Source organism: Myotis lucifugus, unplaced genomic scaffold (genome assembly GCF_000147115.1).
Source record: "Myotis lucifugus unplaced genomic scaffold, Myoluc2.0 scaffold_448, whole genome shotgun sequence".
NCBI classification, from domain to species: domain Eukaryota; kingdom Metazoa; phylum Chordata; class Mammalia; order Chiroptera; family Vespertilionidae; genus Myotis; species Myotis lucifugus.
In genome coordinates, this window is record NW_005871496.1 from 630711 (window position 1) to 651327 (window position 20617).

A 20617-nucleotide genomic window follows, 5' to 3' on the forward strand; every position below is an offset into this window, starting at 1 on the left:
CTCTGTAAAAAATCAATAAAATATATATTTTAAAAAATGATGAGCAATAAATTTCCCTAGTTAATTTACGTTACTATACATGCAGTGAATGCACTTTTGCTGCCTGGGAAGGAATTCCCCTCATATCTAAATTCAGAGCTTTCTTTTAGCCCCAAGCGGAGCCACAGCGACTATCTTGGACTACATCTCCCATTGTGCAATGGGAAAGGTGCAGCACTCTTCCGTGAGCCGACAGGACGCCTAACCAATCCAATGTCAGAGCTCTCATTCTGCGACCTATTGGCTCCGGGTAGAGGCGGGACTCTCAGTTGCTACGTTGTTACCCTTAACGGAAGTGGCTGTGGGCCGCTGCAGGGCAACACCCCGGCGTCCCTGGAAGCGGGGAGCGGGGCAGCCGGGGTGGAGCGGGGCAGCCGGGGTGGTGCTGGGAAGCTGTGCAGAGCCGGGAGCCCTCGCCCGGAGCCTCCGCCTCGGGGACCGGTGAGGACGTCCTCGGAGGAGGGATGGGGGACCGGGAGAGGAGGGAGCGGGAGAGTCGAGGCACTCTGGGCCAACGAGCGGGTGTGCGCGAGCGTGGGCAGGAACTGCAGGAAGGAGGCGAAAGGCCGGCGGGCCGTGAGCCTCTGCCGGGACCCCCGAGCGGCGAGGGCCGGGCCGGGCGGGGCTGCGGCCGCCGGCGCGGGCGGACGGCCGCCGCGGGCCTGGCGTGGGCGCCTCTCCTGTGGGACAGCTTCCTCGGGGCGACTCCAGGGCTAGCCAGACCCTTTCCCTCTTTGCGGCAGCTGGGAAGGTTAGAAAACTTTTTTTTTTTTTAAATATATTTTATTGATTTTTTACAGAGAGGAAGGGAGAGAGACAGAGAGTTAGAAACATCGATGAGAGAGAAACATCGATCAGCTGCCTTCTGCACATCTCCCACTGAGGATGTGCCCGCAACCCAGGTACATGCCCTTGACCGGAATCGAACCTGGGACCCTTCAGTCCGCAGGCCCAAGCTCCATCCACTGAGCCAAACCGGTTTCGGCTGTTAGAAAACTTTTGGTTTTCTTTTTTAATTTCCTTGCATTGATTTGAAAAGATCTGCCTTCTCCTGCTGTCCTCACTTGGCTTCCAAGATTCCTCTCCTGCTTTTTTCCTTTAATCCTCATCCAAGGATATGTTTTTATGGATTTGAGAGAGAGAGAGAAGGAAGGGGAGGAAGAGAGACAAATATTGATTGGAGAGAGAGAGAGAGAGAGAGAGAGAGAGAGAGAGGGAGGGAGGGAGAGAGAAAGATCAATTGGTTGCCTCCCAGGATTGACCCTGCAACCCAGGTATATGCCCTGACTGGGAATCGACCCTGCAACATTTTCTAGGGCCTCCAGTCCACTGAGCCACCCCTGGGGTTCTCCTGGTTTTTCTGACGCAGCCTTCCTCAGTTGCCTTTGCAGCCCCTCCATTCTACCCACCACAGGCAGCTCTGGGTGACTTCACCCAGAGGTTGGGTTACCATCTATTTAATGGTGATTCCCACTAACTGTGGCTCCAACCAGGCCTCTTTCCTGAGCTCAGATCTGTTCCTCTTGTTCTTCCTGTCTCCGAGAAGGATGTCACCATTCACGAGGCCCAGTTGCACCTGGAATTCCTCTAATGCTTGCAGCAGACACTTGCTGGGAATTTTCTCTCTTCTAGCTGGTATGCTAGATGCGCTGATGGCAAGGTGCAGAAATGACAAGATAACCGTGAACAGGATACTGGCTTAAGTGCTCTGACTTCCCACCTCGCTCTCCCTCACTTGGTGTAGACTTCAAGCCCAGTAATTCTCCTAATATCCATGGAATCTGGCCCTTCCTTCCCGTTCTCACAGCCACCACTTGAGTTCACAGTTTCTTGCCTGTGCTTTCAGGGTCACTTCCTCCGTGGACCCTCGGCCTCTGTTCTTGCCCTCCTCGAATCAGTGCTTACTACACAGCCGTCCTGATTGTGTGACATCCCGTGACCACTCCTCCTCAGGCACAGGACACAGTCCTTCACCGTGTGCCCCTTCCTCCCACCGTCCCTTGCGCTCTGGTCATGACAGTGGTTCGGGCTCAGGCTTTGGAATCGCGTGCATGTGGGTGTGCACATGTTTTGCTGTGCCTTTTACTAGCTGTGCCCCCTTGGACAAATTGTGTTTTATTTAAACCAGTGGTTCCCAACCTGGTTTTGGCCATGCCCCACCTAAGCATCTCTAAAATCCTGATGTCCCCCCGTGACATATAATTCTTATTATTCAAAAAGTGAACTCCTATTCATGTGGAGGAAGCCTAAAAGGCCATTAACTTGGCCTAAACAAGCTTCCAAAGAACATGACCTCCATGAAAGAGAAAAATCAAAGAACGAAAGGACAGTTGAAGTCCTGAGGAAGAAATCACTAAGAAATTGTTAAGAATATAATAATATGAAGTGACATGAAAAAATAGCAAAGTTTCAAAACATAATAGAGAACTAAAATGCATAAATATGTCACAGTATATATTTTTTTAAAATATATTTTATTGATTTTTTACAGAGAGGAAGGGAGAGGGATAGAGAGTTAGAAACATCGATGAGAGAGAAATATCGATCAGCTGCCTCCTGCACATCCCCCACCGGGGATGTGCCCGCAACCCAGGTACATGCCCTTGACCGGAATCGAACCTGGGACCTTTCAGTCCGCAGGCTGACGCTCTATCCACTGAGCCAAACCGGTTTCGGCATGTCACAGTATATTAATAAGACTGTATATGAAGCCCCTAGAACCATAAGAAATGCAAAAAATTCACTGTTAATAACTCATTCTCGAATTGCTCCCCTTAACAATCAAATTGCCCCCCTGTGGGGCATGTGCCCCATTGGGAACCACTCATTTAAACCTTGCTCTGAGACTCAGTTTCCTTATTTGAAAAATGGGGACAATACTCTCTTCCTAGCTGAGAGGATAAGGTGAGATGATGTATGTAAGCATTAGCACAGTTCTTGGAATGTAGGCAGAGTTCAGTGATTGTAAACTTTTGTTGTCACAATGAATTCTCTGCACCCCGTGTTCTTTCCTGCCCTGCCTTTGTGCACGCTGCTGCTGCTGCCATACATTTCCCTGCTCCCTCTCCTGGGGAGCTGCCGCTTGTCCTTCAACCACCACTTCCACGGGCCTCATCTCCAGAGTAAGCTTAGTTGCCCTTTTGTGTCCCATTGTATTTTGTTAAGTCCCTTAATGTGCTTAACATTTTATATGATCATGTGTAACCAGGTTGGTAGCCCTGACAGTGAGCACGGTGCTTGACCCAGGCTGGTGTTCAGTAGCTGGTTATTGAATGTCTGAATGGTCTTTTGTTGTTGTTGTTAATCCTCACCCGAGGATACTTTCCATTGGTTCTTAGGGAGAGAGAGGGAAAGACAGAGAGAAACAGTGATGTGAGAGAAACACATCGATTGGTTGCCTCCTGCACGCGCCCCGACCAGGGCCCAGGCTGGGGAGGAGCCTGTAACCGAGGTATGTGCCCTTGACTGGAATGGAACCTGGGACCCTTTGGTCCACAGGCTGACACTCTATCCCAGTGATGGCGAACCTTTTGAGCTCGTCATGTCAGCATTTTGAAAAACCCTAACTTAACTCTGGTGCCATGTCACATATAGAAATTTTTTGATATTTGCAACCATAGTAAAACAAAGATGTATATTTTTGATATTTATTTTATATATTTAAATGCTATTTAACAAAAATCAACCAAAAAATGAGTTCACGTGTCACCTCTGACACGTGTGTCGTAGGTTCGCCATCACTGCTCTATCCACTAAGCCAAACTGGCTAGGGCTAAATGGTCTTAATTGATACTCCCTCGTACTGGGTTTGTCTTCTGGAACAATGTAAAATAAGGCCTTTCGGAATGTGAATTGTACAAAATAGATCCAGAGACATGGAAGCATGCAATGGACTAACGAATCTCAGAGAGAAGAGGGAGGGCATGAAAAGATTAACCAAAGATCTTACATGCATATATGCATAACCCATGAACATAGACATTAATGCTGTGAAGGCCTGGGGTGGGGACGAGAGCGGGGAGGAGGGGTCAGTGGGGGGAAAAGAGGGATATTTGTAATACTTTCAACAATAAAAAAAATTTTAAAGAAGTGAATTGTAATAACAACAACTGACAATTACTGAGATCTTAATATATTTTAAGTATTTTATATGTAGTGAATCATATCTCTCTCAACCCTTTGAGATAGATATTGTTATTATCCCCATTTTACAGATGAGGAAACTGAGGCAACTTGCCAGGTGGTAAGTGGTAGAGCTGAGATTAAATCCAAGCATGTTCTAAGACCTGTTCTCATTGCCACTACATAATCAACTCTGTGTCTTCTGCTTCTCCCCAAAGCCTTCTCCAGGAATTTACTCCCCACTGTGGTGAACTTTCTTTAAAATTGTGCAAGCAGGTCGGAAGGAATAAATATGCAGGAACTGTAATCGTGCGTGTGCATGTGCGTGTGTGTGTGCGGGAGCGCGTGTGGGTGCTTTGTTAGTGTTCAGATGTACAAGCTGTTGGCCATGCTGACAAATCAACAGCATTAGGAAGGTAACTGATGCCCAGGGGTGGGGGGTATACGTGCAATGAATGGAGGCTTAGTCTAGAGTAGAGAAGCCTGGGGTGCTCTCTAGGTCCAAAGGGCAGAACAGGCAAATGAGAGGAAACTTCTTAGGAAGTGATTTTTGGCTTAATATGGGCAAGACCTTTTCATAGTTAATCCTATATAATAAAAAGCTAATATGCAAATTGTCCCCTTGATTGGGAATTCAAGCAGGGGGCAGGGCCGGCTGGCCACCCGCCCATAGTCCCTCCCCCCAGCCAGCCCAGCCTGATTGGCCCTGATCAGGGTGGGCTGGCTGGACCCCACCTGTGCACGAATTTGTGCACTGGGCCTCTAGTCCTATATACTATAATAAAAGCCTAATATGCTAAGTGTCTGACTGTTCGTTCAACCGTTTGACCAGTTGCTATGACGCGCACTGACCACCAGCGGGCAGACGCTCCAACTGGTAGATTAGCTTGCTGCTGGGGTCCGGCCAATCAGGACTGGGCGAGATGGGCCGGACTCGCCCTGGAGCCCTCCCGCGGTCCCTCCCCAGCCCCGATCGTGCACCAGTGGGGTCCCTTGGCCTGGCTTGCACCCTCTCGCAATTCAGGACCCCTCAGGGGACGTTGGACTGCCAGTTTTGGCTCGATCCCTGCAGGCCAGGCTGAGTGATCCCACCAGTGCACGAATCTGTACACTGGGCCTCTAGTCTATATATATAAAAGCCTAAATGACTGTTCCGCTGGTAGCTATGACACGCTCTGACCATCAGGGGGCAGATGCTCAATGCACAGGCATGGAAACATGGAACAGACTGATGAATCTCAGAGGGAAGGGGGTGGGGGGAGGGTGGGAAGAGATTAACCAAAGATCTTATATGCATACTAGAGGCATATTACTCCTAATATTTTATGAGAAGTATCTCATTTCATCCTCAACCTTTTGATGTAGATTATCATGAGTTTCCATTATACACAGGAGGTGAAGGGCCTTGCCAAATTTGCCTAAGGTCATACAGCCGGTAAGGAGAGAGCTGAATTCAGGAGTTTCTGGCCCTGAAGCCGGTCCTTGGACCACTGTGCCGTCTGTCACTTACAGCATAGAGAGGAAGATTTTGGCATGGGAGGAGTAGTTAGACCAAAGGTCTTACAGGTTTTTTGACTCTGAGATTCCTTGGCTCTATGTTAGTGGTTTATAGCAGACAGAGCTCCTACAGTTTATATACCTTATTTTGGGCTTGGTCAGAAAATGCAGAGGAGGGAGGAGGCATGGCTCTCATAAGTTTGTGGTTAACAGGGAGGGGAACATATTCCCATGAACAAAGTAATATTAGGAGTAATATGCCTATGAACACATGAAAACTGTCCTTACTGCTGAGGAGGTTATGTGTTCATGGGAGTAGCTGAGGTTAGCCAGGGAGGGCTGCCTGGAGGAGGTACATGAGCCACTTTTTTTTTTTCTAGATTCTAGGATTGGCAGGAGATGGATGAGTGCAATTGGATGACCCCTCCCCTGCGATTATTATGGCCCATAGAGGGTCTCGGGCCTGGTGGCAAGTAGATCTCATCACATTTCATCTGACCTGTTGCTAAGTGCTACAGGAGTACATTACTGATGGTTCTGAAGTCATGTAGGCTGCTGTGATGGACAGTCTCAGACTTGGAAGGAAATGTTAGGACATGTGCCATGTACTTGCAGTAGCAGATCTCAGGCTGCTCTCTTAGACCTCTCATCTTCCCTGTTACCCCTGGAGTCCAGGTTATCATGATATCTCACCTACACTAGCGCACTGTTTCTTATTAATCTCTCTGCAGCCACTTGGATTTTCTCCCTTCTGATCTGGCCTCCATTCCAGTCTGCATTCCCAGTGGCTGCCAGAGTGATCTTTTCAAAAGGTATATCTAAAAAAGCGTTTCCTGGCTTTCTTATTATGAAGGCCAACTTCTCGGCATGGCATGGCTTCCACCCATGTCCCCAGCAGCGTTGGCAGCCACGCTGCTTTTTGCTTGGTGTGCTTTCCTGTTGCAGGGCCTTTGCACGCGCTGCTGGTTCTGTGGGAACACCTTTTCCACTCTGTCCAGTGAATACGTACCTTCAGTCCTCAGCATAGGCTAACGTCAGGTTCATTTCTTCCAAAGCTCGACCTCGTTTATAATTGTACATTTATCTGTGACTTTGGGATGTTTGTCACCCTCCTTCTTGAGGCCATAGACAAGGGGAGCAGCAGCAGAATGGCTTTTCTCACCATTACATCTCTAGTGCACAGCCATAAGTAAACGCAGCTCCCTGCATAGTGCTCGAATGAGTAAATGGTCTCTGGTAGCCATTAAATAAATATGGTTTCTCTCCCGCCACCTCCCTCAATCCGATAGTTCCTGCTCTTTTGGCCCTGTCCCTGCCCACTCTTTTCTGGAGCTAGGCAAAGTGAGGAAAGAAGGTAGAATATAACCCACACTTTTTAAAAAATTTTCTGGCAGGTTCGTGATCCATGAGTTCAGATTTCCAGGACCTTCCAGGACCTTTCTGACCTTTAAATAGCTTAACGTGGATAACTATGTCCATAGCTAATTAGGCACTTCACTACAAGGACAGATTGCATCTGCTGTGCTTTCTAGAGATGGGATGTGTCCAGGGGTGGGTACCATTTCTCAGATGCAGGATTTCTCTGAGTAGCTGACACAAGGCCTGTATAGATCACCGCCTGCTGGAGTGACTAATTCTCAGCCTGATGTTCAGGCCGCCCTTGGTTCCTCCCTCCCAGAGATCTTCCCTCTCCCTCTCCTCCCAACCCCGAGGATTAGATAAGCCCCAGACAGTGGCCATGTGCGCTGCTCTTGGTCTTTCTGGCTCTGCCTTTGCAGAGTCTGTGTGTGTCGAGTCTGGAGCGCGAGGTCCACAAGGCGTCCTTGGGCTCCTGTGGCAGAGGCCAGATTCCCGCGGGGCCCATGCCTGCAGAGGGAGAAGATGCTGCTTCATCAGCCTGCCTTCCTGCCATGCTGCTCCATGGTGCCGTGGGAGCGAGAGGTGGCAGAGCCTGCTCCCTGTGCGTCCTGAGGCCAGACACCTCTCTTGTCCATCCCTCAGCCGTCAGGCTGCAGAGGGGGCCTTGGTAATGGCCCCTCATGGATCCCATGCCGTGGATCAGGGTCCCTCTCTGGGAATCTTGGAGCAGATTCAGAAGGACCAGGCCTGGCCGTTTCCTGGCATGCGGTGCAGGCTGCTCCCAGCCCCGTGCGCACAGCTTTTCCTGCTCCCAGGGGTGTCCTGCTCACTCCTCTGCGACAGTGGCAGCCGCTGGAGAGGTCAGGACCTGCTCCTCAGACTGCTGTTGGTTGCAGCTGTGACTGGCGCCTCCTTGGTGGGGGACACAGTCAGGGCTGCGGCAGCTTCTCTACAGGGCGGCTTGTCTCTGTTATTGGGCGTCAGCGTAGGTGCTGCCGTCCGGGAGGATGGCCTGGCCTTGGGGTCCTGAGGTGGTTACAGGGACAGGAAAGGAGCAGTTCCAGAATGGCACCAGCTTGTCGGTTGGAGAATTTGGCACTGTCCTGCTCCCAAAGCTAGAAACTGTGGATTCCCGTTGGACTCCTTTCCCCCTCTTTCCTCTCATCCTAGTCCTGCTAACATCCACGCAGCCCTCACATCTGTTCCTTCCTCTCCATTCCCGCTGCTTCTGCCCTCGTTCAGGCCTCTCACCTGGATGGCAGCGCCTCAGTGGTTTCTGGAGCCCAGTCTTCTTTCTCTAATCCAGCCCTGCCACTCCTGCCAGGGCTGTCATCCTAAAGAAAGGCCACCGTGTCACTTTCTGTCACTGAAGCCCGCAGGGACCCTGCCCCCTTTGCTACAGGGCAGAGTCAAGGCTCTTATACATGGTCTACCCAGCTTTCCACCTCTGCCTCCGCCGCACGCTGGTGCAGCCCCCGTCGCTCGCGCTGGTGCCCAGCTCCAGAACCGGTCTGCGCGTGGTGCTCCCGCGCCTGGCGTAGCTCTCCACTCTCCTCTCCAGTGCTCAGAGCAGGCGTGCTTTCCCTCCGCCGGGCACTGCTATTGAGGTTGAGTGCGCTACCTTCACTAGAGGGTGAGCTCCCCGAGGCACTGTTGGGTGTAAATAGGGGCCTTGCTGAGCCGGTGTGACCATGGGGGGCTGCTGGTACTGGCGGGGGTGTGTGGGGCTGTGTGTGTGTGCTGTTGGCTATTTTGATCACTAGGGTTTTCCAGCCGGGGCTGCTGTGCTGTTCGTTCTTTCTTCATTTGAGGGGTAGAAAGCCAACCTCTTGAGTTGGTTCTCAGATCTTTTGTGGTCACCGAGGGTTCAGCAAACCTGGGGGAGATGTGTCTCAGGAAACTTTCCTGGCACAGAGCCGGGAGGCCCGGGTTCCCCCAGCGTCTGGCACATTCCCAGCGCGGTTGGCTTGCAGGGTCTGGTTGGACCTAGGGGCCCCATGACGCAGCTCTGACGGTCTCATCTAAGCTGGGCACTCATTCTCTCTTTGCGGGGGTCTCTGGGGTCTAGGCCTGGAGCCCAGACCAGCCATGGCTGGAAGACCCATCCGCATAGGAGACCAGCTGGTCCTGGAGGAAGACTATGATGAGACCTACATCCCCAGTGAGCAAGGTAAGATGCCTGGCGTGTGCTGCAATAGTTCTTCCAGGGCAGGAATCAGCTCTGACTTAATGTCATTCTTCTGAGGCAAAGATGGTATATGCTCAGGGCTGCTCAGTCTATTTGGCTTAAAACAGGGTTGGCAAACTATAGCCCATGGGCCTAATCTGGTCTGTTGCTTGCTTTTGAAAAAAATTTTTTTTAAATTTAAAGATATTTTTATTGATTTTAGAGAGGAAGGGAGAGGGGGAGAGAGAGAGAGAGAAATATCAATGATGAGCACGACTGGCCTGGCTCAGTGTTGAGCATCGACCTATGAACTAGGATATCAAAGTTTGATTCCCAGTCAGGGCATATGCCCTAGTTTCGGGCTCGGTCCCCAGTGTGGGGCATGCAGGAGACAGCCAATCAGTGATTCTCTCTCATCATTGATGTTTCTGTCTCTTTCTCCCTCTCCTTTCCTCTCTGAAATCAATAAAACAAAAAACAAAAATTTCCTTTAAAAAATAAAGAAATATCAATGATGAGAGAGAATCTTTGATCGACTGCTTCCTGCACTTTCTGCACGCCCCGTACTGGGGATCATGCCCTGACCAGGAACTGAACCATGACCTCCTGGTTCATAGGTTGATGCTTAACCACTGAGCCATGCTGGCTGGGCCTGTTGCTTGTCCATTTATAATCTGTGGCTGCTTTCATGCTGCAAGGACATTGTTGAGAAGTTGTGACAGAAAGCATGTGACCCACAAGCCTAAAATATTCACCGTCTGACCCTTTACAGAAAAAGTGTGCCTACCTTGGATTAGACCAGTGCTTAGTTTTAAATGAAAATACAGTAGGGGATATTATGAAATGCAGTGAGTGCTGAGGCCAGGGAAACCCAATTTCTTAAGAACAAACTAAAGCCGTGTTTTTCTTTTATTTTTTTTATTTTTTTTAACTATATTTTATTGATTTTTTACAGAGAGGAAGGGAGAGAGATAGAGAGTTAGAAACATCGATGAGAGAGAAACATCGATCAGCTGCCTCCTGCACATCTCCCACTGGGGATGTGCCCGCAACCCAGGTACATGCCCTTGACCGGAATCGAACCTGGGACCTTTCAGTCCGCAGGCCGACGCTCTATCCACTGAGCCAAACCGGTTTTGGCCGTGTTTTTCTTTAAACGAAAACAATAATATTATTAATATTGATGAAAACAAAATTCTACTATGTGCTATTCTCTGTAGTAAGAACTCTCTATATACTTGCTCATAGTAAGTCATGAGTTAGGAACTTTTATTATTCCCATTTTAAAGTTGAAGAAGCCAAGTCACAGAAAGGTTAAGTGACTTCTCTGCAGTCACACAGCTCTACTCAGTGAACTGGGAATCCATGCCCAGTGTCCCCTCTCGTCCATGCCATGGTGACTGCACAGGAGGCACTCAAAACCGGCTGTGAAATCAGTGACTCAGGTGGCCCCTTGGCTCCCGCATTCCAGCTGGGCCTTTGAGAAAGTTCTTTTGTTTCCTAGTCCCCAGGTATGTCACCCTCCAAACTCTCCACCGAGGTGACCCCTATTGTGATGCCTCTCTGGCCAGGGTCAGTATCAGCTCAAGCACTGATGCCCCTGGAGCATTGATTTGTTCTTCCCAGGGCTCTGGTGACATACTCCGTGGTTACCTCGTGTACCTTTTTTTTCCTTCTCGGTGAGATAGCCCCTAACTCAGTACCTGTGCCTCCTGTATTCCTCCAGATCTCTGGCAAGAGAGCATTTCTAAATGTTTGAAAAAATTTTTTTAAAAACTTGATTTTGAGAGAGAGAGAAACATTGATTGTGAGAGAGAAACATCGATTGGTTGACTCCTTAACATGCCCCGACCATTCGACCAGAGTGACCCCGAGACCTAGGCATGGGCCCTGACCGGGAATCAACCTGCCTCCTTTAATGCATGGGATGACACTCCAGCCCGCTGAGCCACACCAGCTAGGGCTCTAAATTCTTGATTCCAAAAGAGTACAACAGGAGTGTTAGCGTTCACAGCATAACGCACAATTGAAGAGGCATCTTCCTTCACGGGAGAGGCTCAGTGAGTGGGAAGAGGCTGCCTGCTCATCATCCCGCCACCTCGGATCCGGCCTCTGCTCCCGTGGCTCTGGGGCACCTCTCCCCGCGGCACCTCTCCCCTCGCGGCACCTCTCCCCGCAGCACCTGCCACCAGCTTGTACCCCGTCGTGTATTGGTCAGGTCTCCAAGGGGCTCATTCGCTGGTCCTTTTTCAGCCCAGGCCTGTGTGAGTGGCGAGGACTTTTGCATTAAGGTTTTGCAGGTTTGGGAGAGCTTGGGTCCTGGGAAGGCTGCCCTCGTTCAGGACGGTCTGGCTGTTCTTCTTGAGCCCACACTGAAGTCCTGGTCTTATTTTCTTTGCCTTTAACGTGGCTTCAGATTATATTCTTGGAGTATGGTAACAGCATGCTGGATTCAGATGTACCCTTTATAACTGTAACTTAAGAAAATCACACATATTTATTATGTAGAACTAATACTGCTCCCTGAAGGGAATTGGAAAGTAAAGGCAGAGTGGAAAAGTTTGGGGAGAAACCCTGCTTTTCCTTTTCTGACCTCCACGCTTCTGACACCAGACGTGTGGGGTTTCCCCTCCCAGCCAGCTCCCTGGCAGCGGGATGTCCCGCTGTTCCGTGCAGTCCTGACACTGTCTGCCTGGGGTTAGGGTCAGCCCCACAGGTCAAGGCTCAGTCCCACAAGACTGCCCCCGACCTCAGACACTAATCCAAAGTCCCCGGGGGTCCCAGGTTCTGTGGGTGTGTCAGCTGTACACCGACCACAGTTCCCACCACCCTGTCCTCAGGTTTAATGACTTGCCAGAACAGGTCACAGAACTCAGGGAAGCACTTATGTGTGCAGTTTGTTATATAATAAAGGGTATGGTAAAGGGTGCGGTGGACAGCCGGATGAAGAGAGACACGGAGAGCTCTGGGAGGGTCCCCAGTGTGGGAGCGCTGTCCTGTGGAGTGGGGGTGTGGGTGGTTCCTGGGGGCTCTGGCTGGGGATTTTTATGGAGCCTTCATCATGTAGACATGATCCATGAACTCATGTCCAATCCCTCTCCCCTCTTTGGAGAATGGGGGTGAGCCTCAGAGAGTTCCAAGCTTCTAATCATGGCTTGGTCTCTGGTGACCAGCCTCATCCAGGGCCACTAGAGTCTAGCCAGAGTCTCCTCATTGGGCAGAAGAACTCCTAGGACTTGGGAGATTGCAAGGGTTTTAGAAGCTGTTTCAGGACCTGGGGGCAGAGACTAGCATATATATTTCTTATTATTTCACAGGTGATTGTGACTTACTTTTCTTTTCATCCACCTCTCTTACTTTTCTACCCTCTTGCTTCTCCTTGCAGAAATCTTTGAATTTGCCAGAGAGATAGGTATTGATCCCATCAAGGAGCCGGAACTGATGTGGCTGGCCCGGGAGGGCATTGTGGCCCCACTGCCTCAGGAGTGGAAGCCATGGTAAGTCTGCACGCTGTGGCCAGGACGTGCCGCCAGAGGCGGAGGAGCCAGGCATTGGAGGTCAGCGCTCACCAGCTGCCTTCCATAGCCTGTCCTGCCCCGAGGACGGGAAGCAATGGGCCGCTCCTCCGCTGGGCAGCCTGATGTCAGGGGCCGGGGGCATAGGCTGACTTGATGGTCCCGTTTGTAGAATAACGGTTTCTGAGCTGTGGCCCTGTCAGCTCCTTGAGCCCAGCATCGTGTGGGTACACTCGGCCATGTCTGTTGCTCCTTGCAGACCGACGTGGAGACCCGTCAGCATGTCCACGTGGGTGCTAATGCTGTGAGGTCTGCGCTGAGGCTCAGGCCGGCAAGGGTTTCACCTCCCTTGGCAGCCCATCCCCACATTTGAGTGGCCTCTTCAGGAACACGCTCGTGTTCACGGGATCGTTCATATTTTCGGGTGCAGCCCTTTGGATAGTGAGGAGCAGAGATCAGTCAGGATGTCTTGGGGGAGCAGGTGGAGGGTGCGGAAACAGACTGGCCGCTCTCCTGAGGCTGCGCCCTCCCCGCTCTCTGCCGGCTTGTTTCTGCTCTGCAGGTCCCCTCTGCCCTGCAGTGCACAGGGCTCCCCCAGGCTGCCTCCCCAAGTGGGTGCCCTACCTTTACTTCCTGCGGCAGCGAGGGATTGCCCTACGCTTGTCCCGCACTGTCCCCAGGTGGCTGAGGGGTCCTTGCTGATGCTGGGCTTGTGTGAGGGTTAGTCATTCTATTCTTTTTCTTTTTTTTTAATATATTTTTTATTGATTTCAGAGAGGAAGAGAGAGGGAGAGAGAGATAGAAACATCAGTGATGAGAGAGAATCATGGATCGGCTGCCTCCTGCATGCACCCTACTGGGGGCCGAGCCACAACCTGGGTATGTGCCCTTGGCCGGAATCGAGCCCAGGACCCTTCAGTCCGCAGGACCACGCTCTATCCACTGAGCCACACCAGCCAGGGCCGTCCTGTTCTTATCCATCCGTTTACTGTGTTGGCTGTACTTCAGAATGAGTGCAATGGCAGCCTCGCTCATCTCCGCTGAAGAATCGGAACCCTTTAGCTTCTTACCTGGCAGTCTTCTATCCTCTGGATCTTTTTAGTGGCCTTTCCTTTAACTTCTCCAGCTTCCTGACATCTCTCTTGTAGTTAGTCCTTCAGCACCGCACACTGTATTCCAGGAGCTGGGGACTCATGGTCGTGTTTGTAGAATAACGGTTTCTGTTTTGTTTCCAATATCCACCCTGATATTCACATTTGCCTTATCTAATAGCTTCTATCTTCTTTTTCTCTCTGTTTTTAACTTTGTATGTATCTATGTTTTGCTTTTGGATATTTTTTTTAATGAAAAGCTATAAGAGAAATAGAATCAGTATAACAGCACCTTCATGTACACATATGTAATAAATAAATGGCTGCAGCGATGTTGAAGAAAGGTGGATGGAAGGAAGGAAACTGACACTGTTTAAGGGCCAGCTGTGTGCCAGCTGTGTGCCAGCTGTGTGCCAGCGGTGTGCCAGCTGTGTGCCAGCGGTGTGCCAGCGGTGTGCCAGCGGTGTGCCAGCTGTGTGCCAGCTGCCTTCACACACCTGCTAGAGTTGTAGCACTCCCTTGTCCTGTGAGGACAATATGAAGTGTTTCTCACTTTTAAAAATAACAAGTCACTAAAACTTAACGTCTGTGTGTCCTCTTTGATCCTTGCTCCCAATCCCAAGAGTGACTTGGTGAATTCCTCCCAGACCTTTAAAACAGACAGAGCCCCCACTCCCCGCACGTTTTGTGTTTTAGACGTACGTGCTGTACTGTACACTGCTCTTCTGTGTCCGAGTGTGAGAGTCCCCTCAGCCTCTTGCCCCTGCGAGCTTTTCCACGCAGAGATGGACCATAATGAAAAAATCTTCATTTACTCAACCGCTTGTACTGAAGGATGTTTAGACTTCTTTCCAAATTGACTGTTTTGCATGGGTCCGTTTCTGGGTTGTCTGCTGTCTTCCATTTAGTTCTTTGTCTACCTTTATGCCAATGTCATGCTGCCTTGATTACCGTAGCTTTATTAGAAATCTTGAAATTGTTTAGGGTAAATACGCCAACTTTGTCCTCCATTTTCAAAGTTATATAATAGGTTCTTTGCATTTCCATATGAATTTTAGAATCAGTTTGCCATTTTGTAAAAAAAAAAAATCACTTTAGGATTTTGATTGGGTTTGCATTGAATCTGTAAATTGACTTTGGGGGAATTGACATCTAAAAGAAGATTGCGTCTTCCAACCCATTGAGTCTATTTAGTTTTTCTTTAATAACACTAAGATAGGTTTTTTAGTATACTTCTTGCCCACATTTTGTTAGATTTATTCCTAAAGAGTTCATATTTTTGATGTTTCTGTAAATGGCATCTTTAAAATTTTAATTTCCAAGTTGCTGTCATACAGAAATAAAGTTGGTTTTTGTATATTGATCTTGCAAACTTACTAAATTTACTTATGTCAGTTCTAATAGCTTTTTTGTAGATTCCATGGGATTTTCTACATAGATGACCACGTCTTTTGGGAATAAAGACATTTTTACTTCTTCCTTTCCAATCTGGACACTTTTTATATCTACTTCTTGTCTTACTGTGCTGACTAGAGCCTCTAGTACAGCTGAGTGGAAGCGGGGACAATGGACCTTTCTGCCTTGTTCGTTGGGGAAAGCGGGCAGCCTTTCACCGGGCGTGTGATGTTGGCGTTTGTTGTGGTCAGTGCCCTTGGTCAGGATGAGGACGTTCCCTCTATCCCTAGCTTGCTGAGAGTTTAAATCAGAAATGGATATTGGATTTTATAAAATGCTTTTTTCTGCCTTTTATTGATAGGATCATAGGAGTTTTCTATTTTGGTCTATTATATTGATTGATTTTTCAGATGTTCAACTGACCTTACATTCCTGGGATAAAGTCTGTTTGGTACATAAATATATGTTAGTTGATTTGATTTTCTGAAATTTTGTTAAATATCATTGCTCCAAAATAATAGTTTGAAGGGAATGAGGTAGACAGAGTTAGGGTATATTTTATTACTGATTTCCAATTTTATTTATTCATTATAGTCGTTGTTATAAGTTGAGATTTCTTTTGTGGCTCAGTAAGTGATCCTATTTATGTAAATTTTCTGTGTGTGCTGGATAGAAATGTCATCTCTCATTTTTGGATACAGGGTTCTAGACATGTCCTTCATATATATCAAGCATGCTAAGTGTGTTTATATCTTCCTGTGTCTTCAGGCATTTTTGTCTGGTGTCACTCTTGAAAGATAGTTTCATTGGGTATAGAATTGTTTGTTGAATATGAACAACCCTTTGACAATATTATGCACCATCATCTTCTGGCTTCTGATTTTTCAAATAACACATGTTTATTTGGTCTAATTTGTTGTTCCTTTGTAGGCAATCATGTTCTTACCCTCTGGTTGTTTTCATTGTTTTGTTTTTAACTTTGGTGTTCTGTGATTCACTACAGTGTACCTAAGTATGGATATATTTTTAATTACCATGTTCAGGATTGGGAGTGCTCTCTTACTCTGAGGACTCATGCCTCTCTTCAATTTTGGAATATTCTCAACCATATGACTTTTCTGGAACTCTTACTAGAAGTATGTTGGACCTTTCTTTTTATCCTCTCTGTCTCTTCTGTGTCATATTTTATTTTTTGATGAAGCCTGAAAATGGCTAGTCTGTTTTTTTAATGTAAATTCTTTATTGTCTACAGTATTACATGTATCTCCTTTTCCCCCCATTGACCTCTCCCCAGCCGCTCCCACTCCCCATCTGTTTCATATTTCAAAGATTACTTTTATCTTGCATGCTGCATTCTGGATAATTTCCTTTGGCATGTTTTTAATTCACTATTTGTTTCTTTTTCTATGTTAAATTTATTGTTTAAACTACCTGTTTTTTTAAAATTTAATTGTTGACAGTATTACAAATGTCTTTCATTTTCTCCCTTTTTGCCTCCCTCCACCCTATCTACTTGTTTTTTAAAAAATGTAATGATTTGCTCTAGCCGGTTTAGCTCAGTGGATAGAGTGGATAGAGCCTGCTGACCGAAGGATCCCAGGTTCGATTCCAGTCAAGCGTGTACCTTGTTTGCAGGCTCCTCCCTGGCCCAGGCTCTGGTCGGGGCTCGTGCAGGAGGCAACTAATCGATGTGTTTCTCTCACATTGATGTTTCTCTCTGTCTCTCTCTCTTCTACTCTCTCTAAAAAAAGAAAAATCAATGGAAAAATATTCTCAGGTGAGGATTAAAAAAATATATATATATCCTATGTAATAAAGATGTAATATGCAAATGGTGTTATGCCGTGAAGTGTAACAACCGAACGCATAAAGACTGGATCATGGATCAGCAGGAGGGTGGGGCAGTGAGCTACAAGCTGGTGGAGGAGAGCTACAGGAGGGGCAGGGCAGCAAGCTATGAGGAGGGGGCGGGGGTGAGGGGGAACAGGCGGGAGCTATAGGAGGGTGGGGCAGCGGGCAGAGAGCTTATAGGAGGGCGGCAGTGAGCTACTGGCTACAAGCGGTGGGCGGAGAGCTACAGGAGGGGGCAGGGCAGCAAGCTATGGGGGGGGGGCAGGGGTGAGGGGGAGTGGGGGGAGCTACAGGAGGGTGGGGCAGCGGGTGGAGAGCTACTGGAGGGCTGCAGTGAGCTACTGGCACACAGGTTTGTGTGCAGGACTACTAACGGATATATAATGATTCTACCAATTCCTGTAAGTTCTGTCTTATTTTCAGTATGTCTGGGTATGATTTTTTTTTTTAAAAATATTTTTTTATTGATTTTTTTACAGAGAAGAAGGGAGTGGGATAAAGAGTTAGAAACATCGATGAGAGAGAAGCATCGATCAGCTGCCTCCTGCACACTCCCTACTGGGGATGTGCCCGCAACCAAGGTACATGCCCTTGACCGGAATCGAACCTGGGACCCTTCAGTCTGCAGGCTGACGCTCTATCCACCGAGCTAAACTGGTTAGGGCTGGGTGTGATTTTTAGAATTGTGTTCCTTCATTGTGGGTTCTACTCCTTTCTCCCTCCTACAATAATTGTAAATGTAGTTCTTCCGTCTTCTTTCAGTGTTCTCGGGAGCCAAGGCTTTTTTTTTTTTTTTTTTTTTTTTTTTTTTTTCCAGGAGAAAGAACTGAGTGTGTGTTGTTTCACGGGTGGCACGCGGGCACTTGGGGGTTTCAGGCGCTCTGCTGGGCAGCGCGAAGGAGCTTCTCCTCCCGCTGCTTCCGTATCCTCGCTTTGAATTCTTCCAGTTCTTGGCGCTGGTCCTCCTTCTCAGGCGGCCACAGCTCCCTCCGAAACACCTCCAACTTCACGCCCATGTCGCTCCCCTGAGGCCACAAAGTCCGGGAGCCAAGGCTTTTGATGTGCTGCTGCTTCTCTTCATTGTGTCACAGCCTTTCTGTCGGGCAAGCTGTTTGCTCCGGGTTTGTGATCATTTGTGCACTTTGTGAGCGCACCTGTAGGTCACTTTCTGTAAGCATCTCATCCCTAGTTGCCGAGTGGCTTTATTGTGGCTTCTGTCCACGGTTTCTCAGTGGTGTAGGACTGCATTTTTGTACCAGTTTCCTGACTTTGGGTTTCCTTAACACATCTTGGCCTCTATACCTACAAGTGTCTTGGGGTTTCAGTTATCCCTGCTAGAGCCTGAGTGGGTGGCATGCTTCCTGGTCTCCATGGCTCTCAGGGTTACTTTATTCACGGAGGGAGCATTCTAAAGGCCCACAGGTAAATGCAAGCTTCTCATTTCCAGTTACTAAACTCAGGGAGGCCTAAGACTGCATTTTGTGTCCCTAAATTGATATTAAAACACAAGTTCCCAGGCCTGTGCCCAGGTCAGGTACCAGCCTCGACCTGCCATGTCACGCACTTCTCACTCCGAGCTCCCGTTTCCTTCTGCGTCTGGCATGTGCGATTCTCTCCTTCTGTCTGGCAGAGTTGAAAACTTTTTTTGTCATATTATTTTATTGTTGTAATTGTTGTTATATATTATTCTCGTATTTATTCATGTTGGCATGGGGTGAGGATAGGGCAGATGTTTTCTTCATTCAGTTAAGTATATTGCCCGAAGTTTTGTATGTGTTTCTTTAGAAATAATTTCTAGAATTTTAATTGTTGTGTGAAAAGATGTGCAGAATTTATTTATTTTTTTTTTAATCCTCACCTGAGGATATTTTTCCATTGATTTTTAGAGAGTGGAAGAGAGAGGGAAAGACAGAAATATCCGTTGAGAGAAACACATTGATTGATTGCCTCCTGCACGAGCCCCAACCAGGGCCCGGGCTGGGGAGGACCTGCAACCAAGTACGTGCCCTTGACCGGAATCGAACCCGGGACCCTCCGGTCTGCAGGCCAATGCTCTATCCACTGAACCAAACCGGCTAGGGCAAGATGTGCAGAATTTAAATATTGTTAGTTATTATTTAATTATAATTAAATTATTTTTTAATCCCACCAATAGCACGTATGATTGTTCATTTGAAAATATTATAAAAAATTATCTATCCAAAAAATTGTCAGTCTGAAGGCAAGGAATTATATCTGATTGTTTTAACTTATATTTCCCAAGTTGTTCATAGAGTTGAGTTGGCCGTCAGTTGGCCAAGGTTTGTCTTTTGTGATTTGCTTGTTTATATCCTTTGCCTTTTTGTCTATTGTGTTGTTTATCTCTTTATTTTTGTTAAGCAGTTGGAGCTCTTTGATTCTCTGGGGCATTAATTTTATACTACTGTTTCTCCTAGCTTCTTTTTTATTGTTATTACTTTATTATTATTTTTTTTCTTTTTGTATTTTATTTATTTATTTATTTTCTCTTAGCTTCTTGTCTGTTAATTGTCTTTATGCTTTCTTGTGCACTGAAGAACAAGGCAGAAATGTCCATTGTCATCACTTCTGTGCAGTTGTACTCGAGGTCCTACAGTTGTAAGTTACAGAATATTTTTAAATAGCAAAATTTATTGCTTTAACCATTTTTGGATATACAGGTCGGTGTCATTAAGTAATTCACAGTATTGTGTGACCATCACCACCACCCATCTCCAGGACTTTTATCTTCCTAAACTGAAACTCCAGCTCCTGGTTACCTCTGGTCTACTTTCTGTCTCTATGACCTTGTCTATTCGAGGTATGTCACATAAGTAGGTTCATGCAACGCGTGTCCTTTTGTGACTGGCTTATTTTACTTAGCGTAGATCCTGCAGGGCTCATCCATGTGGGAGCATTCTTCAGAATTTAGTTCCTTTTAAAGACTGAATAATATCCTCTGTGTGTGTGTACAGCATCTTGTTTACCCACTTTTTGTCAGTGGATATTTGGGTTGTTTCCACCTGCAGCTGTTATGAGTAATGCTGCTGTGAACATCGGCATTAAAACCCAAGTTCCCAGGGCCTATATACAAATGTCTGTTTGAATCCTGCATTCCATTCTTTTGGGTATATACCCAGAGGTTGAGTTGTTGGGTCGTATAGTAATTCTATTTTCAATTAAAAAAATATTTTTTAATTGATTTCAGAGAGGAAGGGAGAGGAAGAAACATCAACAATGAGAGAATCATTGACTAGCTGCCTCTTACACACTCCACACCGGGGATCGAGCCCACAACCCGGGCATGTGCCCTGACTGGGAATTGAACCGTGACTTCACGGTTCATAGGTTGATGCTCAACCACTGAGCCATGCTGGCCGAGCTCTGTTTTCAATTTTTGAGGACCTGCCATATTGTTTTCCACAGTGGCTGCACCATTTACATTCTCACGAACAGAGCACAAGGGTTTCAGTTTCTCCGCATCCTTGTCAATACTTGTTATTTTCTGCTTTTTTGATACTAGTCATGCTAATGGGTGTGGAGGGGTATTTTATTGTTGTTTTAACTTTCGCTTCTCTCATGCT

The 20617-nt window shown here is 47.6% G+C and overlaps 1 protein-coding gene across 1 annotated transcript in view; it reads left to right on the plus strand.

The window, feature by feature from the left end:
• Positions 1-346: 346 nt before the first annotated feature.
• CEP164 (centrosomal protein 164) overlaps positions 347-20617 on the plus strand; it is a 70688-nt gene continuing 50417 nt past the window's right edge. Inside the window, 3 exon segments of the mRNA XM_023744296.1 lie at positions 347-480; positions 9086-9187; positions 12570-12681. Of these exon segments, the coding sequence (XP_023600064.1) occupies positions 9106-9187; positions 12570-12681 (194 nt within the window). The 5' untranslated portion in view covers positions 347-480; positions 9086-9105.